The sequence below is a fragment of the Natator depressus genome, chromosome 1 (genome assembly GCF_965152275.1).
Source record: "Natator depressus isolate rNatDep1 chromosome 1, rNatDep2.hap1, whole genome shotgun sequence".
Classification (NCBI taxonomy): Eukaryota; Metazoa; Chordata; order Testudines; family Cheloniidae; genus Natator; species Natator depressus.
This window is the reverse complement of record NC_134234.1, coordinates 44,210,794-44,231,400: the sequence shown is the minus strand read 5'-3', so window position 1 is coordinate 44,231,400 and position 20,607 is coordinate 44,210,794. Positions and strand designations below refer to the sequence as shown.

The 20,607-nt window shown below is 38.4% G+C and overlaps 1 protein-coding gene across 3 annotated transcripts in view; it reads right to left on the bottom strand.

Moving 5' to 3' along the window:
• Positions 1 to 20,607, bottom strand: part of CDK8 (cyclin dependent kinase 8) — a 185,249-nt gene that overhangs the window by 74,569 nt on the left and 90,073 nt on the right. For 2 of the 3 annotated variants that reach the window (XM_074958682.1, XM_074958691.1), the window contains exons 3-4: positions 15,639 to 15,749; positions 12,943 to 13,083 (exon numbers count right to left, since the gene is read on the bottom strand). In XM_074958682.1, coding sequence (XP_074814783.1) covers positions 12,943 to 13,083; positions 15,639 to 15,749 — 252 coding nt within the window. Of the gene's footprint in view, positions 1 to 12,942; positions 13,084 to 15,638; positions 15,750 to 20,607 lie in introns of those variants that run through there. The other variant, XM_074958701.1, reaches the window with a different exon arrangement.

Below are 20,607 nucleotides of genomic sequence, written 5' to 3'. Positions count from 1 at the left end.
GAATTTCTCTCTTTCCATAATATATTAGTTACAGCTGAGATCAGCAAGGGGAACTTGAGCTCAAGCTCCCTTAATAGAAAGTGAGAGAGATGCTGGCAGAGCCTTCTCTGGTGTGGGGGGTAGCAGGTCTCTTGTTTTGGAGCTCACTTCCACCTTCCACCTCTTGTGGTCTACCAGAGTCCAGAACATTAGTATTCCAGGCATGCTGCAAAGCCCATTTTTTGTCTCTCTTCTCTAAGGCTGTTAAGGAGAGTATAGGCTGGAATAGGTACAGTAGAACACCAGAGCTACAAACTGACCTGTCAACCACACACCTCCTTTGGAGCCAGAAGTACACAATCAGGCAACAGACAGAGGGGGAGAAAAAAAAAAAGCAAATACTGTACAGTATAGTACTGTGTTAAAAAAACTACTAAAAAAATAAAGGGAACATTTACCTTATAAAGTCTTTTTTATTAAAGACGCTGGTTCTATGCTTGTTTAATTTAAATTAAAATGATTAAAAGCAGCATTTTTCTTCTGCAGTAAAGTTTCAAAGCTGTAGTAAGTCAATGTTCAATTGAAACTTTTGAAAGAACGGCCACAACGTTTTGTTCAGAGTTATGAACATTTCAGAGTTACAAATAACCACCATTCCCGAGGGGTTTGTAACTCTGAGGTTCTAGTGTATATCTACGATCAGTCCTTTTCTGACTTTGTGACTTTAAAGTGTGAGATTAGCTCTTTGAGTATAGGACTGGCACCTATAATTATGTTAGACATTTTATGCCACCCAATTGCGTTGTTATAATAAATGTGCTCTTAATCATCCGATTTAAATGCACTATGCTATTAAAATGATAAGAGGTACTTTAAGGCAAGCTCACTGAGAATTAAAAAGCCATTCCTATTCACCTCCACGTTACGGACAGAGCATTAGTAAACCAACTGCCTTTGAATTGCTGTCAGTCATGACATCAAAAGCAGAGTGTCAAATCAATATATAAACAGTTTACATCTAAATGAACTTTGACATTTATTTGCTAAGTAATTTAGAGGTACGCATCATAAAAGTTTACAAAAAGGTGAAACTATATTTATGTTCTTTCAAAAATATTGTTCCTCGGGTAGTAGGCATCTCCCTCACATCAGCTGCTTCTTCCAATTACCCCTTCCATGGATTCTATACTAGAGAGAGAATTAAAAAATACCACTACCTAAATATGCTTTGACTTTTTGAATTTATGTCACTAGTGTCCCAGAAAAGAACCCAACACTACACCATTTACAATATACTTGCACACAGACTCACAGAAATGTAGAGCTGGAAGGGACCTCGAGTGATTACCTAGTCCAGCCAGGCAGGATCCAGTATACCTAGACCATTCCTGATAGTTATCTGTCTAACCTGTTCTTAACAACTTCCAACCTCCAATGACAGGGATTCCACAACATACTTTCGTAGCCAATTCCAGAACTTAACTACCCTTATAGTTAGGACGTTTTTCCTAATATTTAACCTAAATATCTCTTGCTGCAGACTAAGCCCATTTCTGCTTGTCCCAATTTGTTGGCTCATATTCAATTTGTGAACCATTATAACCCACAGATTCTTTACTGCACTACTACTGACTATCCTTCCTAACAATAGTACTTGGCCCTTGTCTTTTCTGAATTTTATATTTCAGACCAACTCTCCAATCTATCAAGGTTGTTTTGAAATCCAATCCTGTCCTCCAAAGTGCGAGCAACCCTTCCCAGCTTGTCATCCCCAAATTTTATATTCTCCATATTCTTCACTCTATTATCCCAGTCATTAATGAAAATATTGACTAAATACCAGACCCAGAACTGACCCCTGTGGGACTCCACTAGATGTGTGCAAAAGCAGGAGAATCACAACTTTAGCTCATAGTATAGCAGTAGCCTGTGTACAGTTTTTCAATCAATTGTTCACCATCTTTTAGTAATTTCAACTATACCATATTTCCCTGGTTTGCTTATGGGAACGTCACAAGTTACTTGAGCCTTATTAAAAGATATATCACATCTACTGCTTCCACGCTACTCAGTAGGCCAATCATGTCAAAAAAGTTAATTGGGTTAGTTTGGCATGATTTGCTCTTGACAAATCCATGTTGGCTATTACTTCTCCTATTATCCTCTAAGTGCTTACAAACTGATTGTTTAATAATTTGTTCCAGTTTCTTTCCAGGTATCAAAGGTACGCTGACTGATCTATAATTTCATGTGTCCTCTTTGCTTCCCTTTTTAAAGGTACGTATTGTGTTTGCCCTTCTCCAGTCTTCCGGGACCTCACCCACCCTCTGTGAGTTCTTGAAGATAAATTGCTAATGGTTCTGAAACTGCTTCACTACCCAGAAGTCACCTACTACAGGACAGGCCCAACAAAGAAAATAACAGAACGCCACTAGCCATCACCTTCAGCCCCCAACTAAAACCTCTCCAGCGCATCAAAGATTTACAATCTATCCTGAAAAATGACCCCTCACTCTCACAGATCTTGGGAGACAGACCAGTCCTCGCTTACACACAGCCTCCCAACCTGAAGCAAATACTCTCCAGCAACCACACACCAAAAACACTAACCCAGGAACCTATCCTTGCAACAAAGCCCGATGCCAACTCTATCCACATATTTATTCAAGTGACACCATCACAGGACCTAATCACATTAGCCACGCCATCAGGGGCTTGTTCACCTGCACATCTACCAATGTGATATATGCCATCATGTGCCAGCAATGCCCCTCTGCCATGTACATTGGCCAAACCAGACAGTCTCTATGCAAAAGAATAAATGGACACAAATCTGACATCAGGAATCATAACATTCAAAAACCGGTAGGAGAACACTTCAACCTCTCTGGCCACTCTGTAAAAGACTTAAGGGTCGCAATTTTGCAACAGAGAAGCTTCAAAAACAGACTCCAACGAGAAACTGCTGAGCTTGAATTAATATGCAAACTAGATACCATTAACTTGGGTTTGAACTGAGACTGGGAGTGGCTGGTCATTACACATATTGAATCTATTTCCCCGTGTTAAGTATCCTCATACCTTCTTGTCAACTGTCTAAATGGGCCATCTTGGTTATCACTACAAAAGTTTGTTTTCTCCTGCTGATAATAGCTCATCTTAATTAATTAGCCTCTTACAGTTTGTATGACAACTTCCACCTTGTGTGTGTGTGTGTGTGTGTGTGTGTGTGTATTTATATATATCTATATCTATCTTCTTACTATATGTTCCATTCTATGTATCCGATGAAGTGGGCTGTAGCCCACGAAAGCTTATGCTCTAATAAATTTGTTAGTCTCTAAGGTGCCACAAGTACTCCTGTTCTTTTTGTGGTTACATACTAACATGGCTGCTACTCTGAAACCTGCTTCAGCTAGTTCTTTAAGCACCCGAGGGTACTAACTTAAAGAATATTTAGATAAGATAGGTTTATTCAACCTGTTCTTTCCCTGTTCTGGCTTGTGTTCATTTCTGCTTGCTAATATTAGCTGGGTTAATCATCTGGTCACAATAAACCTTTTTAGTGAAAACAGAGGCAAAACCAGACAAACCTCAGCCTTCTTGACGTCATCCATCATTAACTCTCCTTCCCCACTAAGTAGTGGCCCTACCTTTATCTTTGTCTTTCTCTTGTTCCTAATATATTTATAAAACCTTTCCATTGTCTTTTATGTCCCTTGCTAGGTGTAACTCATTTTGTGCCTCACCCTTTCTGATTTGTCCCTACATGCTTGTGCTGTTCTCTTGCACTTATACTTAGCAATTTGTTCATGTTTGCATTTTTTGTAGGATTCCCTTTTGACTTTTAGGTCATTAAAGAGCTCCTGATGGAGCTATATTGGCCTCTTATTAGTCTTCCTATCTTGCCTTCACATCAGAATAGTTTGCTACTCTGCCTTCAATATTATGTCTGTGAAACTTCCAGCTCTCCTGAGAGACAAGGAGGGTAAGGTACTATCTCCTATTGGACCAACTTCTGTTGGTGAGAGAGAAGCTATTGAGCTTACACAGAGCTCTTCTTCAGATCAGACCCTGTCTAATATTCTGGAACCACCATGGCTACAACACTAACACAAGCTCGCTGAGTTCCTTCATCCCTTAGATTTTCTTTTCATTGGCCCTTACCTACCAGTTCACGAAGTTTGTTAAAGTCTACTTTTTTGAAGTCCATTCTCCTTATTCTGGTGCACTTACATACTTAATTGTACTTAAGTTTAATGCTACTAAGTTTTACTTTTGTAAACTACCTAAGATCTATTACGAATAGGTTGTAGGCAACACCACCCATGCCATTTAAACACCCTAGAGTCCACTGCTTAGATTCACTGAAACGCTTTACTCCAAGTTTAATCCGTAGCCAATTATAAGAAAACTGATCATTTACTGGAGAATCAACACTGCGGCAATCGAAGCATCAGCGGTCAATTTAATGGGTCTAGTGAAGACCTGTTAAATCGACGGCCGATTGCTCTCCCGTCAACTCCTGTACTCCATCCGATCGAGAAGAGTAAGGCGAGTTGACAGGAGACGCTCTCCCATCGACATTGGGTAGTGTGGACCCCACGGTAAGTGGATCTAAGCTACGTCAATTTGAGTTACGCGATTCACAACTCAAATTGTGTAGCTTAGATTGACTTTTCCTTTTATTGTAGACAAGGCCTAAGTGAGTGTACTGTATTTTCAGTGTGTCGATTACTAAAAGTTGATCCCACTCTTCTAAAAAATAAATTTTTGTTCAAACTTCAGACTACTGAAGAATGAACATATTTTTTTACATTGTATTTTATATAGGAACCATCATGCACAACTATATGGGTTTGAAGAAAATGTAGTCATCTTTTACTAATGTGTATTTAAGCATCTGTTTACAAATCAGAGGTAGATCACTAATTTCTCCTCTTCTGTAGAGTTCTATGAAAAGAACTTTTTCATTTTAATCTGAGGAGGAAATTAATGATGCATCCTTGTGACAGGATACAGCATCAAAATTCAGGAGTGCCCCTGAACAGAGAAGATAGGGAACCGTGAGCTCCAAGGATGTACTCCTGAACTCATTCAAGCTTTAGTAGCCCAGCCTAAACCACAGTACAGGAGCAGCAGCTCACTGTTGGTCTTTTTACTATCCTGCTGGGTTCAGTGTTCAAGTGCTCAGTAGAGAGAAGGGACAGTTGACTCATACTGTTAGTGTGAAGATTTGGCATCCTTTGATCCACTATTTGCTTTGCCTGCTTCTCACCCATCCCCATGAGAAGGAAGAAAATGAACAGCTTTTCCTGGATTTCTCCCCTGCCCCCCGCCCCCAACTCCATTGTACTGTGGAGGGGGAGGTGGGCGGAGAAGAGACAATGGGGTTACAGAAACAATGGGAAAGAGATAAGGGACAGCTAAAAAGAATGCTGAGAAAGAAGTAAAGACAAAAGTGAAGAAAATAAGGGGAGAGGGGGAATGGAAGGAAGAGAAAGTAGTAACCTGGGAAGAGACAGCAGAAGGAAAATTAAGAACAAGGGAAAATCAGAGAAGTGTTTGAGATGAGATATCAAAGGACAGTCAAAACCAAAACTAGTAGTATTCAAAGAAAAGAATTAGATAAAACAGACATTGAAAGCTATACAATAGAAGTGAAGGAAAGAAAAGGAACAAAAAAAGGCTTTTATAATTTCACAGATTTGGTAAGCATGTTACAATAAAATGCTATTGTTTATGTGTGGGTGTATATACATACAGTTTTGATTAGATTCTAAATGCCAATTCCCACTGTTGTATGACTTCGGGGGAAACAGACAGCCATTTTTGGACCCCCAGTGATTTTTGTGGATTGGCTAGTTTGGCTCCCAGACAATCAGCAAAAATAAAAGGTAATTTTCTCAGCACATTACTGCATAAACAGAAGTTAGGTTATTGCCCAAACCCTAGGTGTTATCCTTCTAAAGAAAGATTCAGGACTTGCGAAAACTGCAGGTGCAAGAAAACTACAGATTCAGCAATTGTTGTCTTTCTGCCGTTTTTACTGTTTCATACAGAATATCCTTCCATCACCATACACACCTACTTCTAAAAGCTAGGTTTTCGCTTCTTTCATTATCAGGATAGCTTTCACAATATAAACTGATGTACTGTTGACTGCTAACTCTCCAGCAAAAAACCAGCTTCAACTTCAATGCCTAACTAGGACCATTTAAATATTAACTTTAAGAAAAACTCAGCTGGAGACAAAAATACTTTTCAGAGATACGGACTTCTTTCCTCTTCTTCAAAGCAGAATTTACCTGCCACACTACTGTAGGCTTAAAAAATATAGATTCTTTGTCGAGGAACAGGCTGGCTGACCTAGTGAGGAGGACTATAAACTAGATTCGATGGGGGTACTAATGATACTGTGAAGTATGACCATGAGCAGATCAGAAGTGACTACAGGGCTCTGGGAGTAAGGGTGAAGGAGCTGTGGGCACAGATGGTGTTTTCTTATATCCTTCTAGACAAGGGTAGGGGCCCAGACAGAGACAGATGCATCCTGGAAATGAATGCCTGGCTCGAAGGATGTCATTGCCAGGAGGGCTTCGGCTTCCTTGACCACAGGATGCTGTTACAGGAAGAAGGATTGCTAAGCAGAGATGGGGTCCAGCTATCGAGGAAGGGAAAGAGTATATTTGGATACAGACTGGCTAACCTGGGGAGGAGGGCTTCAACGGGGCAGGTGACAAAAGCCCACAGGTAAGTCAAAAACATGGAGACCTGGGAGAAGGGTCAGAAACTGTGGAAGGCATAGGCTGTTACAGCAGAAACAAGTGAGACACAAGAGAGAACATGGCGGGGGAGGGGGGAGAGCAGGTATCTTAGATGTCTGTATACTAATGCAAGAAATATGGGGAATAAGCATGAAGAACTTGAAATGCTAGTTAATAAATACCTTTGACCCAGTTGGCATCACAGAGACCTGGTGGGATAATATGCATGACTGGAATATTGGTATAGAAGGGTACAGATTGCTCAGGAAGGTCACACAGGGAAAAAAGGAGGTGGTATTGCCTTATATATTAAAAATGTATACACTTGGACTGAGGTTGAGATGGAAATAGGAGACAGACTTGTTGAAATACTCTGGATAAGGATAAAGAGGTAAAAACAAGGGTGATGTCATGGTAGGGGTTTACTACAGACCACCTAACCAGAAAGAAGAGGTGGATGAGGCTTTTTTAAAACAACAAACAAAATCATGTAAAGCAAAGGACTTGGTGGTTATAGGGGATTTCAACTCCCCAGACATCAATAGGGAAAAATAACACAGGGCACAGATTATCCAACAAGTTTTTGGAATGTACCGGAGACAATTTTTTAGTTCAGAAGATAGAGAAAGCTACTACAGGAGAGGCTGTTCTAGATTTCATTTTGACAAATAGGGAGGAACTGGTTGAGAATTTGAAAGGCAGAGGGCAGCTTAGGTGAAAGTGGTCATGAAATGATAGAGTTTATGATTCTAAGGAATGGTAGGAGGGAATACAGCACAATAAAGATAATGGATTTCAAGAATGCACTTTAGCAAACTCAGGAAGTTGTTAGGTCAGATCCCATGGGATGCAAGTCTAAGGGAAATAACAGTTCAACATATTTGGCAGTTTTTTAGAGAGACATTATTAAGGGCACAAGAACAAACTATCCCACTGCGTAGGAAAGATAGATAGTATGGCAAGAGACCAACCGAGCTTAACCAGAAGATCTTCAATGATCTGAAACCCCCCAAAAAGAGAGTCCTATAAAAAGTAGAAACTAGGTCAAATTACAAAGGATGAATATAAACAAACACAAGTATATAGGGACAAAATTAGAAAGGCTAAGGCACAAAACAAGATTAAACTAGCTAGAGATATAAAGGGTAACAAGAAAGCATTCTACAAATACATTAGAAGCAAGAGGAAGACCAAGGACAGGGTAGGCCAGTTACTGTTAAAAAACAGTAAAAGAAAATGTGGAAATGGCAGAAGCGCTAAATGACTTTTTTGTTTCAGCTTCTACCAAAAAGGTTAGCAGCGACTAGATGTCTAACATAGTGAACGCCAGTGAAAATGAGGTAGGATCGGAGGCTTTAATCGGGAAAGAACAAGTTAAAAAATACTCAGACACGTTAAAGGTCTTCAAGTCATCAGGGCCGAATGAAATACATCCTAGAATACTGAGCTGGCTGAGGAGACATATGAGCTACTACTGATTATCTTTGAAAAGTCATGGAAGAGACTGGAGAGATTCCAGAGGACTAGAAGAGGGTAAATACAGTGCCCATCTATAAAAAGGGAAATAAGGACAACCTGGGGAATTACAGACCAGTCATCTTAACTTCTGTACCTGGAAAGATAATGGAGCAAATAATTAAGCAATCAATTTGTAAACAACTAGAAGATAATAAGGTGATAAGTAACAGCACGAATATGTCAAGAACAAATAGTGTTAAACCAACCTAATAGCTTTTTTTGACAGGGTAACAAGCCTTATGGATTTGGGGGGGGGGGGGGGGAGGGAGAACAGTAGATGTGGTGTATCTTGACTTTAGTAAGGCTTTTGATACCATCTTGATACCTTCTCATACACAAAACTAGGGATATACAACCTAGATAATGTGGGTGCATAACTGGTTGGAAAACCATTCCCAGAGAGTAGTTATCAGTGGTTCACAGTCAAGCTGGAATGGCATATCAAGTGGGGTCCCACAGAAATCAGTTCTGGGTTTTGTTCAATTTCTTCATCAATGATTTAGGTAATGGCATAGAGAGAATACACTTACAAAGTTTGTGGATGATATCAAACTGCAAGGGGTTGCAAGTGCTTTGGAGGATAGGATTAAAATTCAAAATGATCTGGACAAACTGGAGAAATGGCCTGAAGTAAACAATATAAAGTTCAGTAAGGACAAATGCAAAGTACTCCACTTAAGAAAGAGCCATCAGTTGCACACATACAAAATGGGAAATGACTGCCTAGGAAGGAGTACTACAGAAAGGGATCTGGGGGTCATAGTGGATCACAAGCTAAATATAAGTCAGTGTAACACTGTTGCACAAAAAAAAAAAAGGGCAAACATTCTGGAGTGTATTAGCAGGAGTCTTGTAAGCAAGACATAGGAAGTAATTCTTCCACTCTACTCCACACTGATTAGCCTCAACTGGAGTATTGTGTCCAGTTCTGGGCGCCACATTTCAGGAAACGTGGACAAACTGGAGAAAGTCCAGAGAAGAGCAACAAAAACAATTAAAGGTCTATAAAAAATGACCTATGAGGGAAGATTGAAAAAACTGGGTTTGTTTAGTTTGGAGAAGAGAAGACTGAGGGGGAACATAACAGTTTTCAAACCACATAAAAGATTGTTACAAGGTGGAGGGAGAACAATTTTTCTCCTTGACCTCTGAGGATAGGACATGAAGCAATGGGCTTAAATTGCAGCAAGGGAGGTTTAGGTTGGATATTAGGAAAAACTTCCTGTCAGGGTAGTTAAGTACTGGAATAATTTGCCTAGGGAGGTTGTGGAAACTCCATCATTGGAGATTTTTAAGAGCAAGTTAGACAAACACCTGTCAGGGATGGCCTAGATAATATTTAATCCTGTCATGAGTGTGGGGGACTGGACTAGGTGACCTCTTGATGTCCCTTCCAGTCCTATGATTCTATCACTGGAATTCTCTTCTGTAATTTCTCCCACCTCTCCTACAGTTTTAAAATGAAGATAAATATTTTAAGCTATTGTTGCACATTACTGTACAAGTTACACATACCTACAATTGAGATAGAGAGAGAACGCATTTTGACTTACAGTGAAAAAGTTTTTAAAAGGAACAGAGAGCAATATTTTACTCAGTTAATGGATTGCTGTGGAGTTACAAGGCTGGCATTTTAGCCCTGCACACTCAGATATACTGGAAAAAGACATTTTTTTATAGGTGACATTTGGATTCAATTTTCTACTCCCAAATTAAGCATGAACTTCCACTAACCTGCCTTTTATAGCTAGAGACACAGGCCCACCCAAGTTCTGTTTTGCAAACTCATTTTGCTCTAGTATGGTACTGCCTCATTAAACGCCAGAAACATTGATTCAAAAAAGGAACCAAGCAAGTATTTTACAGACAGAATCTCCACAGAAGATAGACAATTTTCCAATGGCCCTGGTATAACTAAAGAAAACACCTCTAATATATACACTATTATCCCCTAAAGTGTAACTTAAGTACATTTTAAATTGAGTGATTTTCTCTGCTGGTGAATGTTTCTGATTGACAACCCAGAAAAAGAAGCTGAGTGTGAAGGTATATAGCATGGACAGCTGCAGAACAAGCTTCTGTACTGGAGGGGAGAGGGTAAAATGGGGTTCAACCACGGCTACTCCTACTTCCCACCACCCTTTTAGTCCAAAAACTGAGCAGGAGACACGCTTCAACTCTGGGAACACTTGCACCCAGGTGATGCTTCCCCTTCCCTCATCAAATGAGCCTGGGAGAAAACTGCAGAGAGGAGCCAGGCAGAGACTCCAGGCAGCAGGGGCAAATGCAGTCAAAGCAGGGGCTTTCGGTCCTTAGACACGTGAACAACTTTCTACAATTTTAACTGGACTTCATGTGCTGATCAGCTGTTTGCTCCAACTGTCCCGCTAATGCTCCCACTCCCTCACAGTCTCTTCACCTCAGCTTCATTCCAGGCCCTCTCTTCTCCCCTATATTGTCCCCCTCAATCCCATTTCCCTCCCTTTTTCTTTTCATTTAACTGATACCCTCTGAACTAAATCCACACACAAAAATTGTGGCCCCTAATAAGACATTTGCTGCCACCACATTGTTCACTCTGCGTGTGTGCTATATCCCTTTCCTCACCCAGTCTCTGTCTTGTCTGTTTAGATTGGAAGCTCCTCAGGGCAGGGACTGTCTACTACTCTATTTGTACAGTGCCTAGCACAATATGACCCAAGGCTCGTTATGTTTATTACAGTGGTACCTAAAGACCTATTAAATAACTTTCTGGCAAACGAACCTCAGCAGCGTTCTGTAGGCACAGCATCTTGGAATGAAAAGGCAGCTCAGTCTCCATGCCCACTCTTGGCCTCTTTGCTCAAACTACTAAAAGGCGGCTGCCAGTTGCAATGGTGGTTTTTGCAATGGGAAAACCTGCATGCTAGACTGAGACCACCAATTCATTTCACGTAGGTCACCAAATAGCCATGATTTTGGCAATAACTTTTGGCAACTACCAACTTAGATCATATTCAAACCACAGACCTAGATGTGAAAGGCTCTGTCATAAATTACCCATCTCCCGAGCCATCCAGTTCACAATGTATGATTAATTTTTGCACTCTGATTAGATCAAGGTTTTTTTTGTTTTTTTTTGGAAGGTATTCATAAATTTTCTGAAACTGTAGGAAGTCAAACAGTAGCAACATTTAGCTTCTTGAGGACAGTTCTCGTGCTTTCTTTACCACTCTAACAAAGACACTGAAAGATAAAGGAGCAGGCATAAAGTTGCAAAAAACCCAAACAGCGTATTTTGGTTTGAAACAAGATGTTTCTAAACAGTTACAAGAATGGATGTCTTATGTATTTCTACATACTTTTGAAGTTTTACTCTTCTCGCTCATAAAAAAAATCATGAAAAAATATTAACCACAAATTTTACAATGAAATATTTTCTTTTGAGTGGTTGAGGCTTCTTTTTTCAAGTTTATAAAACTGGCAGAGAATTATAAGTAATATCCATGCAGTACAATTATTTACTTTCATGAATAAAGTTTCCTTACATTTTCAGTTCTCTGAAAATTCAATTTTACAGAGAGGATAAAACTGTTTCATCCATTTACACAGTACCATTGGCACTATTTTAAACATTTGCTAGGCATGAGCATGAAAGATAAAATAACCATCACTGACTACATTTTAAGGAGGTTTCAGAGTAACGGCCTAAAAACTGACACTGCAGTAGCTAAAATGGGCTTTAATGCATTAAGTATAAATCAACACGAGCACTGCAGGCATGCGTATGTGAAGGGTCAAACTAGCTCTACATCAGAAGCTATATACACTACTTCTATGCATTACTGAAATTTCAGTGATTAGGAACTAAATTATCATTTACAGCATTATGTTCAGAGATAGTCTGAAAAGAATGTGCTATTAAAAACCTCATTATATTTACTGGCTTTTAGAAGAAAAGAAGAAAAGCTACAGATAATTGTGCAGTAAGAAAGGGCAATTTAGGCTTTAACTCTGAAGATGGAACAGTCAAACACACCATCTATTATTATTCTGTGCAAAAAGTCATGAGCATATGTTCCAGAGGCAACTAAATATATAGTAAATGGAAAAGTGTTTATCAAGTTCAGATGTTAACTGCAATTTACTTGGATTTTTAATAAACACTTGTTCAGTCAGTCAAAGTTTTGCTTGTAATGTATTTATAACAAACAAGGGCTATTTGCAAAAGGCCTTCAAAAAAAAATCTACAAAGCAATAATGTTGGTAGCTTTTGAATAACCTTCCATGTTTTATATTCCAAAGTGTATATAGTAGTACCTCCTCTGACATTTTTAACAGAATTTTTTTTTTAAATTGTGTGCATGCCTTTTTACTTTAAAAGTTGCTAACAGCCAAATATCCACCCCCAGTTACATATACATGCAACTCCTAATGACTTAACAAAATAAAAACCAATCAGACATGCACCATTTTTATAAGAATGGAACCATCCAATGCATGTCAAATAATAGCGGGTTTTACACACATAGTATAAGTCTATTCATTAAGGTTTAGCGGACAGTATATATACACATATAGTTACTTGTTTACGTCCTTAGCACATCAAGGTCTATTTGCTAATGACTACTGGTAAAGACAATAATCTTTGCTCTCAAATCTTCTACCCCGTGTTAATCCCCACTGCAGGTCAACTTACCAAATCCCTGTGTAACACCCAGTTAGCATGCAGGTAGTGAATACCATCTAGGATCTGATATAATAGTGACTTCACCATTCCCCGAGGTAACTGAACTGGTTTCTTGTTTGCTTTAGAAGCTCTGTGAAACTTGATTATGTGCTGGAAGAGAAAATATCAATAGTAACAAAGAAAAAAAGCAATGTTTTACAAAAAAGAGAAGCCTCCAGTGATTCCCTATGTAGGCTTGACAGTTGCTTTTTTAATCTTTTTTTATTGCTATACATTTTTAAAACCATGTAATTTAAAAGTTATTACAAGAATAATAGCATCTAAAGTATTACGATACAAAACACTCATTTTCTAGTAAGAACTAATAAGGAAATTAAAATGATAGACATTATCCCAAGGAAGTTTTTTATATAAATTACCACAATCAAAAAAATTTTTTACAATGTTACTACCAGTTTAAAAGTCGGTTTTCAAAACAATTTCCTCAATCCCTCATTAACACAGTAGCTTATTAAAACGAAAAGAATGCATCTCTAATCTATTCTCTTCAGACATGCCATTTATTTTTTGCATCTCAGCACAATAATAATAAATCAGTCAGTTTACAGTCCGTATCACTTTCAGGTTCTCTTACACTAGCGCAACGCAATATCTGAGTTACAATCACTGCAAAGCAATATTTGCATCAAACTTTTTCATTTGTAATTTTAAAAACTCTTACAGTAATTTGACCAGGAAATGCATATGCATGTGTGTGCAGCTGTTTGCTTCCACCATGAGCATTGTCAGGTCCACAATCCATCCATCCAAAGTTAATAATCATCGAGTAAGTCATAGGTAGAAAATGTTTATTATGGCTGTGACTATTTGCATACCCAGAACCAATGAAGTCCAAGAGGACCTCTAGACTATATACTGTGATGCTTGAAGGTCCAATGCTACCACCTTCAACAGAAGAGGTGGTGTCATGGTGTTAGCTGCCACTTCAAGTATTTCCTCCTTTCTACAAGTACCTTGGGGGCAGGGATTATCTCCATTATGTGTTTGTATAGTGCCTAGCATGGTAGAGCCTGAACAACGTCGGAGTCTCCTCTAGGCACTACCACAACACAGCCAGACTCTTTTCATTCAGGTACTGTCATAATTCAGAAGACAAAACAGCTCGGGAATTCAGATGTTTACATAAAATGCAAGAGACCTCAAGCTGGGTGTTGCTCATGTGCTGCTGATATTTGGGTCAGTGTCTTCAAGGTATAACTGTCCATCACAATGCTCTGAGCTAATTCAGGATTTTATGGGGGAGGGGTTTTAAATGCCCACCTTTTCTATCCTTCAAAACCATAATAAAAAGTTACTCAAGTGTTCCTAAACATCTGTACTTTATCATTTCATGAACATGGACAAAACATGAAAAAGGGGACACATTAGCCTTATGCTCTCTATATTCCAGAATTTAGTAGTCTGTAATACCATGATTACAACCACTTTTATACCAATGTAAAAGGTAAGCCTAAAAGTTTTAAATTTTAGTACCAGCAATATAACAAGTACTAAACTGGAAGAGAACACCTGTGTCAAGTTATAGTTGAGGATGGTTTCTCTTTGCACTTAGTCATAGCCTACTAAACTATACCTAATTATAAGGCACATCACACATTTTAGATTCAAATTTATTTCCATCCAAGATATACATGTTTTTATCTCACTGTCCATTATTATAAGTTACAGAGAGCAGAAATGCTACATCATGAAAGGGGTTATGGAAATCTTTATGTAAGTACATAAGTAAATCCCATCTCACGTCAAACGTTGATATTTTCATTGTGTCCGTCTTTTTGAAAACCTGTAACACCTTTTTTTTTTTTAATTAATGTCACAGTAGGTCAAAGGATTTGACAGCTATGCTCGGAATCCAAAACACAATCTATTTTGTCCCTTTAAATTAAACTTCATTGAACTCAAGCTGAATGACGGTGTTTTGGATACTTGTTTACCAACCTTATAGTAAAATTTTCCAGTTAATGACATGAAAATCATAGGGGAGCCTGGCACTTCTGTTGGCATTACTATTTTATTTTCTCTGGATGCAGTACATTTATTTATATTTAAAAAAAAAACTTAATTCACAACTAAACAGGCTAGTTATTTTACAAAAGATGAAGCCGTAGAGGGAGAACATGAGATCAGCGGGAAGACCCCAATTCGGAAATAGGTCAATGAACTTTTTATGTCTGTACATTTTGATTGACCCTATTTGGTTTATTCACAGATCAGATATAGTGTAAGTTAGCATGAGGCATGTTCCAGTGTACTTCACACCACTGATCTCAGTTTGTGATACATGGTGGGTGTCCCGGAGTCTTTCCTTACATTCTAAAGGATGTCAAATGGTATTTTCTGACAAAAATTACAGCAATCCAACTAAAATACAAAAGCTTTTATTAATAAAATCATGATTAGAAAGGTACACACTATATCTGAACAAATGTTACAGTAATTAATTTTGTAAATATCACTGCAAAATGCAGGTCTAAATACTACTTCTGAAAACAAAGATTAACAATGTAGCAAACACCATGTGAAGTATAAGACATCTTTCCCCCCCACACATTGTTTGTCAGTTGTGGTACACTTATATTATTTATCAGTTTATCTGTTCCTGACTGAAACCCCAAAACCCATAATCTACAAGCAATTCATCTTACCCAGAGGTCATGTTCAGCATAGTCAAAGAGAAGCCACACTTTCCTGTCAGCATGAGACAGAAACACCTTTTGCAAAGAAATGACGTTTGGATGCTTGAGCTCTCGCAGCAGCTGCAAAACAAAGAAAATTTATTACAGAAACATCTATGCCTCCAGAGACTGCAATAGGGTCGGGTGGGATTGGCCAAATAATGTGTTTGTAATTTAAGACCTTGTAAAGAAGCCTATTTTTTAAAATTAATCTTTGAGGCCTTTAATCCACAGAAAAACAGCATATGTTTAATTTTATTTGTTTTTTCTACTGAAGGAATTAGTTGTGAATTTGAAATCAGACAAACTGGGTCAAACATCTCCCTTAAAATAGGGCCATCTATAGACTAAGTATAATTTTTTTTGAACACTTACCTCAATTAAACAAGTAAATTAAGTTACTTAATTACAATTTTATAACTTTTTTCACAAGATCAACAGTTCTCTACAAATATGAAAACTCACAGTTCACATATATCAAATTTTCCCTCCTCATCAGTTCCCGTACTTGATAATAGCCTTTGTAATTCCCCAATTGCTTCCTCACCAGCTTCTAATCACCTCAAAGCCCTGCATCCTGATCACTACTCTAAGGCTTTGTTTACACTATGTACCTTTCAGCAACACGGCTGGGCCACTACAGCTATGCCGCTAAAAGGCACAGTGTAGCTGCTGTTTGTTGGCAGGAGAGAGCTCTCCCACCAACAAAAAAATTCCACCCCCAACAAGTGGTGGTAGCTTTGTCAGTGCTGTTCACATCGGCGCTTTTCGTCAGCAACGCTTTTGTCGTTCGCGGTGTGTGGTTTTTTTCACACCCATGAATGACAAAAGTTTTGTCGTTCAGTTTCCAGTGTAGACAAAGCCTTACAGTCATTTAAGGATGGGACTCCTTTAGAGATTGTCAGTAACAATCAACTGGAAGGAGTACGCAACCACCTGATGAGTTTAGGTGAAAGAAGTATGAGACCTACATTTACAAGACCAGGACAGTAGGCAGAACAAGCCTGTTTGGGTTCTCTTGTTCACGTCAACAACTCTGCAAATAATGCACATTCAAAAATCATATGGTTTGTAAAGATGTTACTTTAAAATATTTTGCTCCGATGTTTCTTTAAAGAAGTGTTGCTTATTATTAAGGTTAAGATTTTGTCATGGTTATTTTTAGTAAAAGTCATGGACAGGCCACCGCCATTGGAGGGGGGCACAGCGCTGGCTTCAGCCCCTGTCGCAGCCCAACTCTGGCCAAAGCAATGGGCGCACAGCCCTGGCTCTGGCTGCAGCCACTGGGGAGGGCACAGCCCTGGCTCTGCCCCCGCTGCTGACAGCTGAAGCTACGGAGGTCCAGTAAAGTCACGGAATCCGTGACCAAATTGCATCCCTATTTATTATTAAAGTAGAACAGATGGATATTTTGCCAACTTGTGGGTTGCAAATGGAACACTTATTAAGACAAGCCATGGTTAACTTTAGATTTCATTTTCAATGCATATTTAAGAGGTCTCCTTACAAGATAATACATTAAGTCTGCCAGAGAAAAATCACACTTTAAAAAAAAAAAAAAAAAAAAGCATCTGGCTAGTTTAACAAACAAACACAGTTAATGAAAATAGTATTTGAATATAAAATGTTGAAGAAATAAACAGATTAACATTTTCTATTTATAAAATTCAACCTGCTTCTAATAAACTGTTTTCCCTGAAAGTGGGAGTTCAAAGGAAAGATTCTGATGTAACTGGAAATATACTGCTGAACTAACAAAGGGAAAATTATAGCTTACGCCAGCCAGCTCCATTCCACTTTATCAGTCCTTTATTAGTCAATTACATAGGACAATTCTAGCTCTGACCGAAATGGTGACAGAAGAATGGATGTTTGAATACTTTTGTGTACTACCTAAAAAAACCCAAAAAACCCAAAACCCTACACACCTGGCCTGATAGATGCTTCATAAAGCAAAAAAATTTCAAACCACCTTGCAAATTATCACTTATTGCTCAATCCAAAAAAATTTTTAAACTAAAAGTTGATTTTAAGAACACAGCGCAAATATAACAAACAGAAGCATTTTAATATGCAGGTTCTCAATCGACAAATTTTCTGAGTTTCATATCAGATTTTCCATTCCAAGCTTGGTTTTATGTAAATATACTTTCATAAAGTTGTGGATTCTTATGAACCAAATATTCAGCTCCACAACACTAAAACCGGAGACCAAAATGCAAAGATATGATGAAAAAGCATTGCTTTATTATTTGAAAGTGTTCTACAAGAAAGCTTGCAGCAGAAAAGCCAATATATAAAGAAAGATTATACGATATTGTCAACTCAAATGATTTTATTGCAAGCCTTATAGTATTTGGTATATTTCCTAAAGCCCCAGTTCCTGGAATAGGGTAATTATGAAAATCTCAGCTTTCGTTTTTTAGAAGAGGATATTTCTAGCCCTAATGATTGGCGGGGGGGGGGGGCAGGAGGGGGGAGGGAGGGAAGGAAAGTTAAAAACATGGAACAAGGAAAGGAGGGAGGGAAAGTTAAAAACATGAAATCTAAATACTCAAACCTGAAGACCAAACCCTCCCCAAACATTCTGGGTCTTTTTTATTTTAAAGTTCATGATTTTTAAGTCTCTTTTAAAAAAAAATCCCACTTGAAGTTAGAAACTCTGCTTACTTTGACAAAAACAAACTTACTACTATCCTACCTACCAACAGACTTACTCTAGACCAGTGGTTCTCAAACTTTTGTACTGGTGACCCCTTTCACATAGCAAGCCTCTGAGTGCAACCCCCCTTGTAAATTAAAAACACTTTTTTATATATTTAGCACCATTATGAATGCTGGATGAGAAGTGGGGTTTGGGGTGGAGGCTGACAGCTCTCAATCCCCCATGTAATAACTTCACGACCCCCTGAGGGGTCCCAACCCCCAGTTTGAGAACCCCTGCTCTGCACCAACCATGGGAATAGATAATGAGGCCTGCAGGATGAGAGCTATAGCTTCCTCCCAACCCCCCAAAATATGTAGGGTTTGCATTAATAAATAAAGGAAACAGTGAGTTTGAAACAAAAAGTTCATTTATCTTTATTAAAAGGTAGACAAATTCAGTCCTGGCACAAAACTACTTATTCAAAGCCTTATTTTTAAAATACAATTTAAAAAAAAATATTTACAAAGTTGACACAGTTTCAGACAACCATCTTCACCCAAGTTTTCATTAAATTACCTCTTTGGCAACATCTGTAAGCTGTGAGTGAGTTATGTTCTTGTGTACATATAAAATCATATGCCAGTTGAGACATGATTGTCCCATTATGGATCGAAACCATGTTTTAAAACGATGAGTGCTGAAACTACACTCACATATAGCATTGGCTGCCAATACCATCAAAATATTTTTATCAACTTCATCACTTTGGAAATGAAGCTAACATTCAGTCTGGCTGAGCAAACATATTTTTGAACTGACTTCAAACTATCTTCCTGTAAGCTGACAGTTGGTTTGCAATAGATAAAGCTGAGTAATAAGCTGATCCTACTTGAAATCAGAACCAACCACATCTTGCACCTGTGTTTTTCATGTTTCGAGTGGAGAGTTTCAAGGCTGAATAATTTTGTAGTCTCTGTTCAAATCTTGATTGAATACTGGACACTGTAAAGTCAATTACTGTAAAGCAGATGTTCTTCTAAAAAATACATTTTCTGTATTTAGATAGCTGAGGTCACCTGTCCCTATTTATATTTCCTTGAGAACTTTTCTTCTTTGGAAGCTCAGGCATGTCAACTATCTTTAAACTCTTCTCCCAGAATAAGTGGTGGCTTTCATCTGATCGGATGGACTGAAGTGAACATCATTTTCATAAGAAATTCACCTTCTGTTCCTGAAATGTCTGACCCTGCAGAGGCTGGACAAATTGTCTATCATATTTAGGATTTTTCAACTTAGCACAATAACAAGGACATTAAAAACTTTTCCAGTTTAGGTGCAATGCCACCAATTTGTGCTTTCCTTTAAGGATTCATTGCATCCTTTGTATCCTTCCAAGCTGCAAACAGCGCAAGGCAGTTCTCAGAAATTGAATCCAATGCTACCTTACAGAGTCCATCTTGTTGGACAGAGGACACAGATTCCTGCTAATGTACTTAACACTTCATGTTTAAGGTCCCAAAACACAGCATCTCATCTGGGTGAGGTTTTAATTAATTCTGAGATTTTATAAACAGTTGCACCAGTGTTTCTTAGGTTAATATTATTTTTAACAGCATCCTGGGCATACCAACCTCAAGGCATACCTATAACAATAAGTAAATATAGCTTATCGTTCCTCCTGCTACAGTCTGTTGCTACATTTCAGTGTTTCTCAACCTGGGGGGTCATAATCCCCGGGGGAAGGAGAGGAGTTTGAGGGACAGGTTATTGGTAGGGGGACGGTGTGTCACAATTGAAGGTAAGAAAAAAACCTGTGTGCGCCAGATCAAAGTTCATTTTTACACAGAAAAACTGTAAATTCACTTTTTACAAATTGCAAGTTTTACAGAGTCCTTCAATCAGGCACTTGTGCCCATTTTGTACCAGCTAATTTTTTTAACATTGGGTTGACTTGAATAAACACTCAGCAGCAGGTATTTCTCCACAGATAATTTATTTCATTGCTTTGTTTTTATTGAAACCATCAATGCGAATCCCAATTCAGATGAATAGGACATTGTGAATGAGATTAAAAACTTTCAAAGCTTCGGTTACAAGCTCGGGATACCCATGCTTCTGCACCATCCAAAACATGCACGTCTTCTGAAGAAAACAAACATTGAAGTGTTCTATCAGATAAAAGCTCAATCCGTTTATCTTACAGGTTTCCTATAAATTCGGCAGACTCAACTACTCTTTTGTTGAACAGATTATCCACCTCTTGCCAAGTTCATCATCAGGTGGGAAGTAATC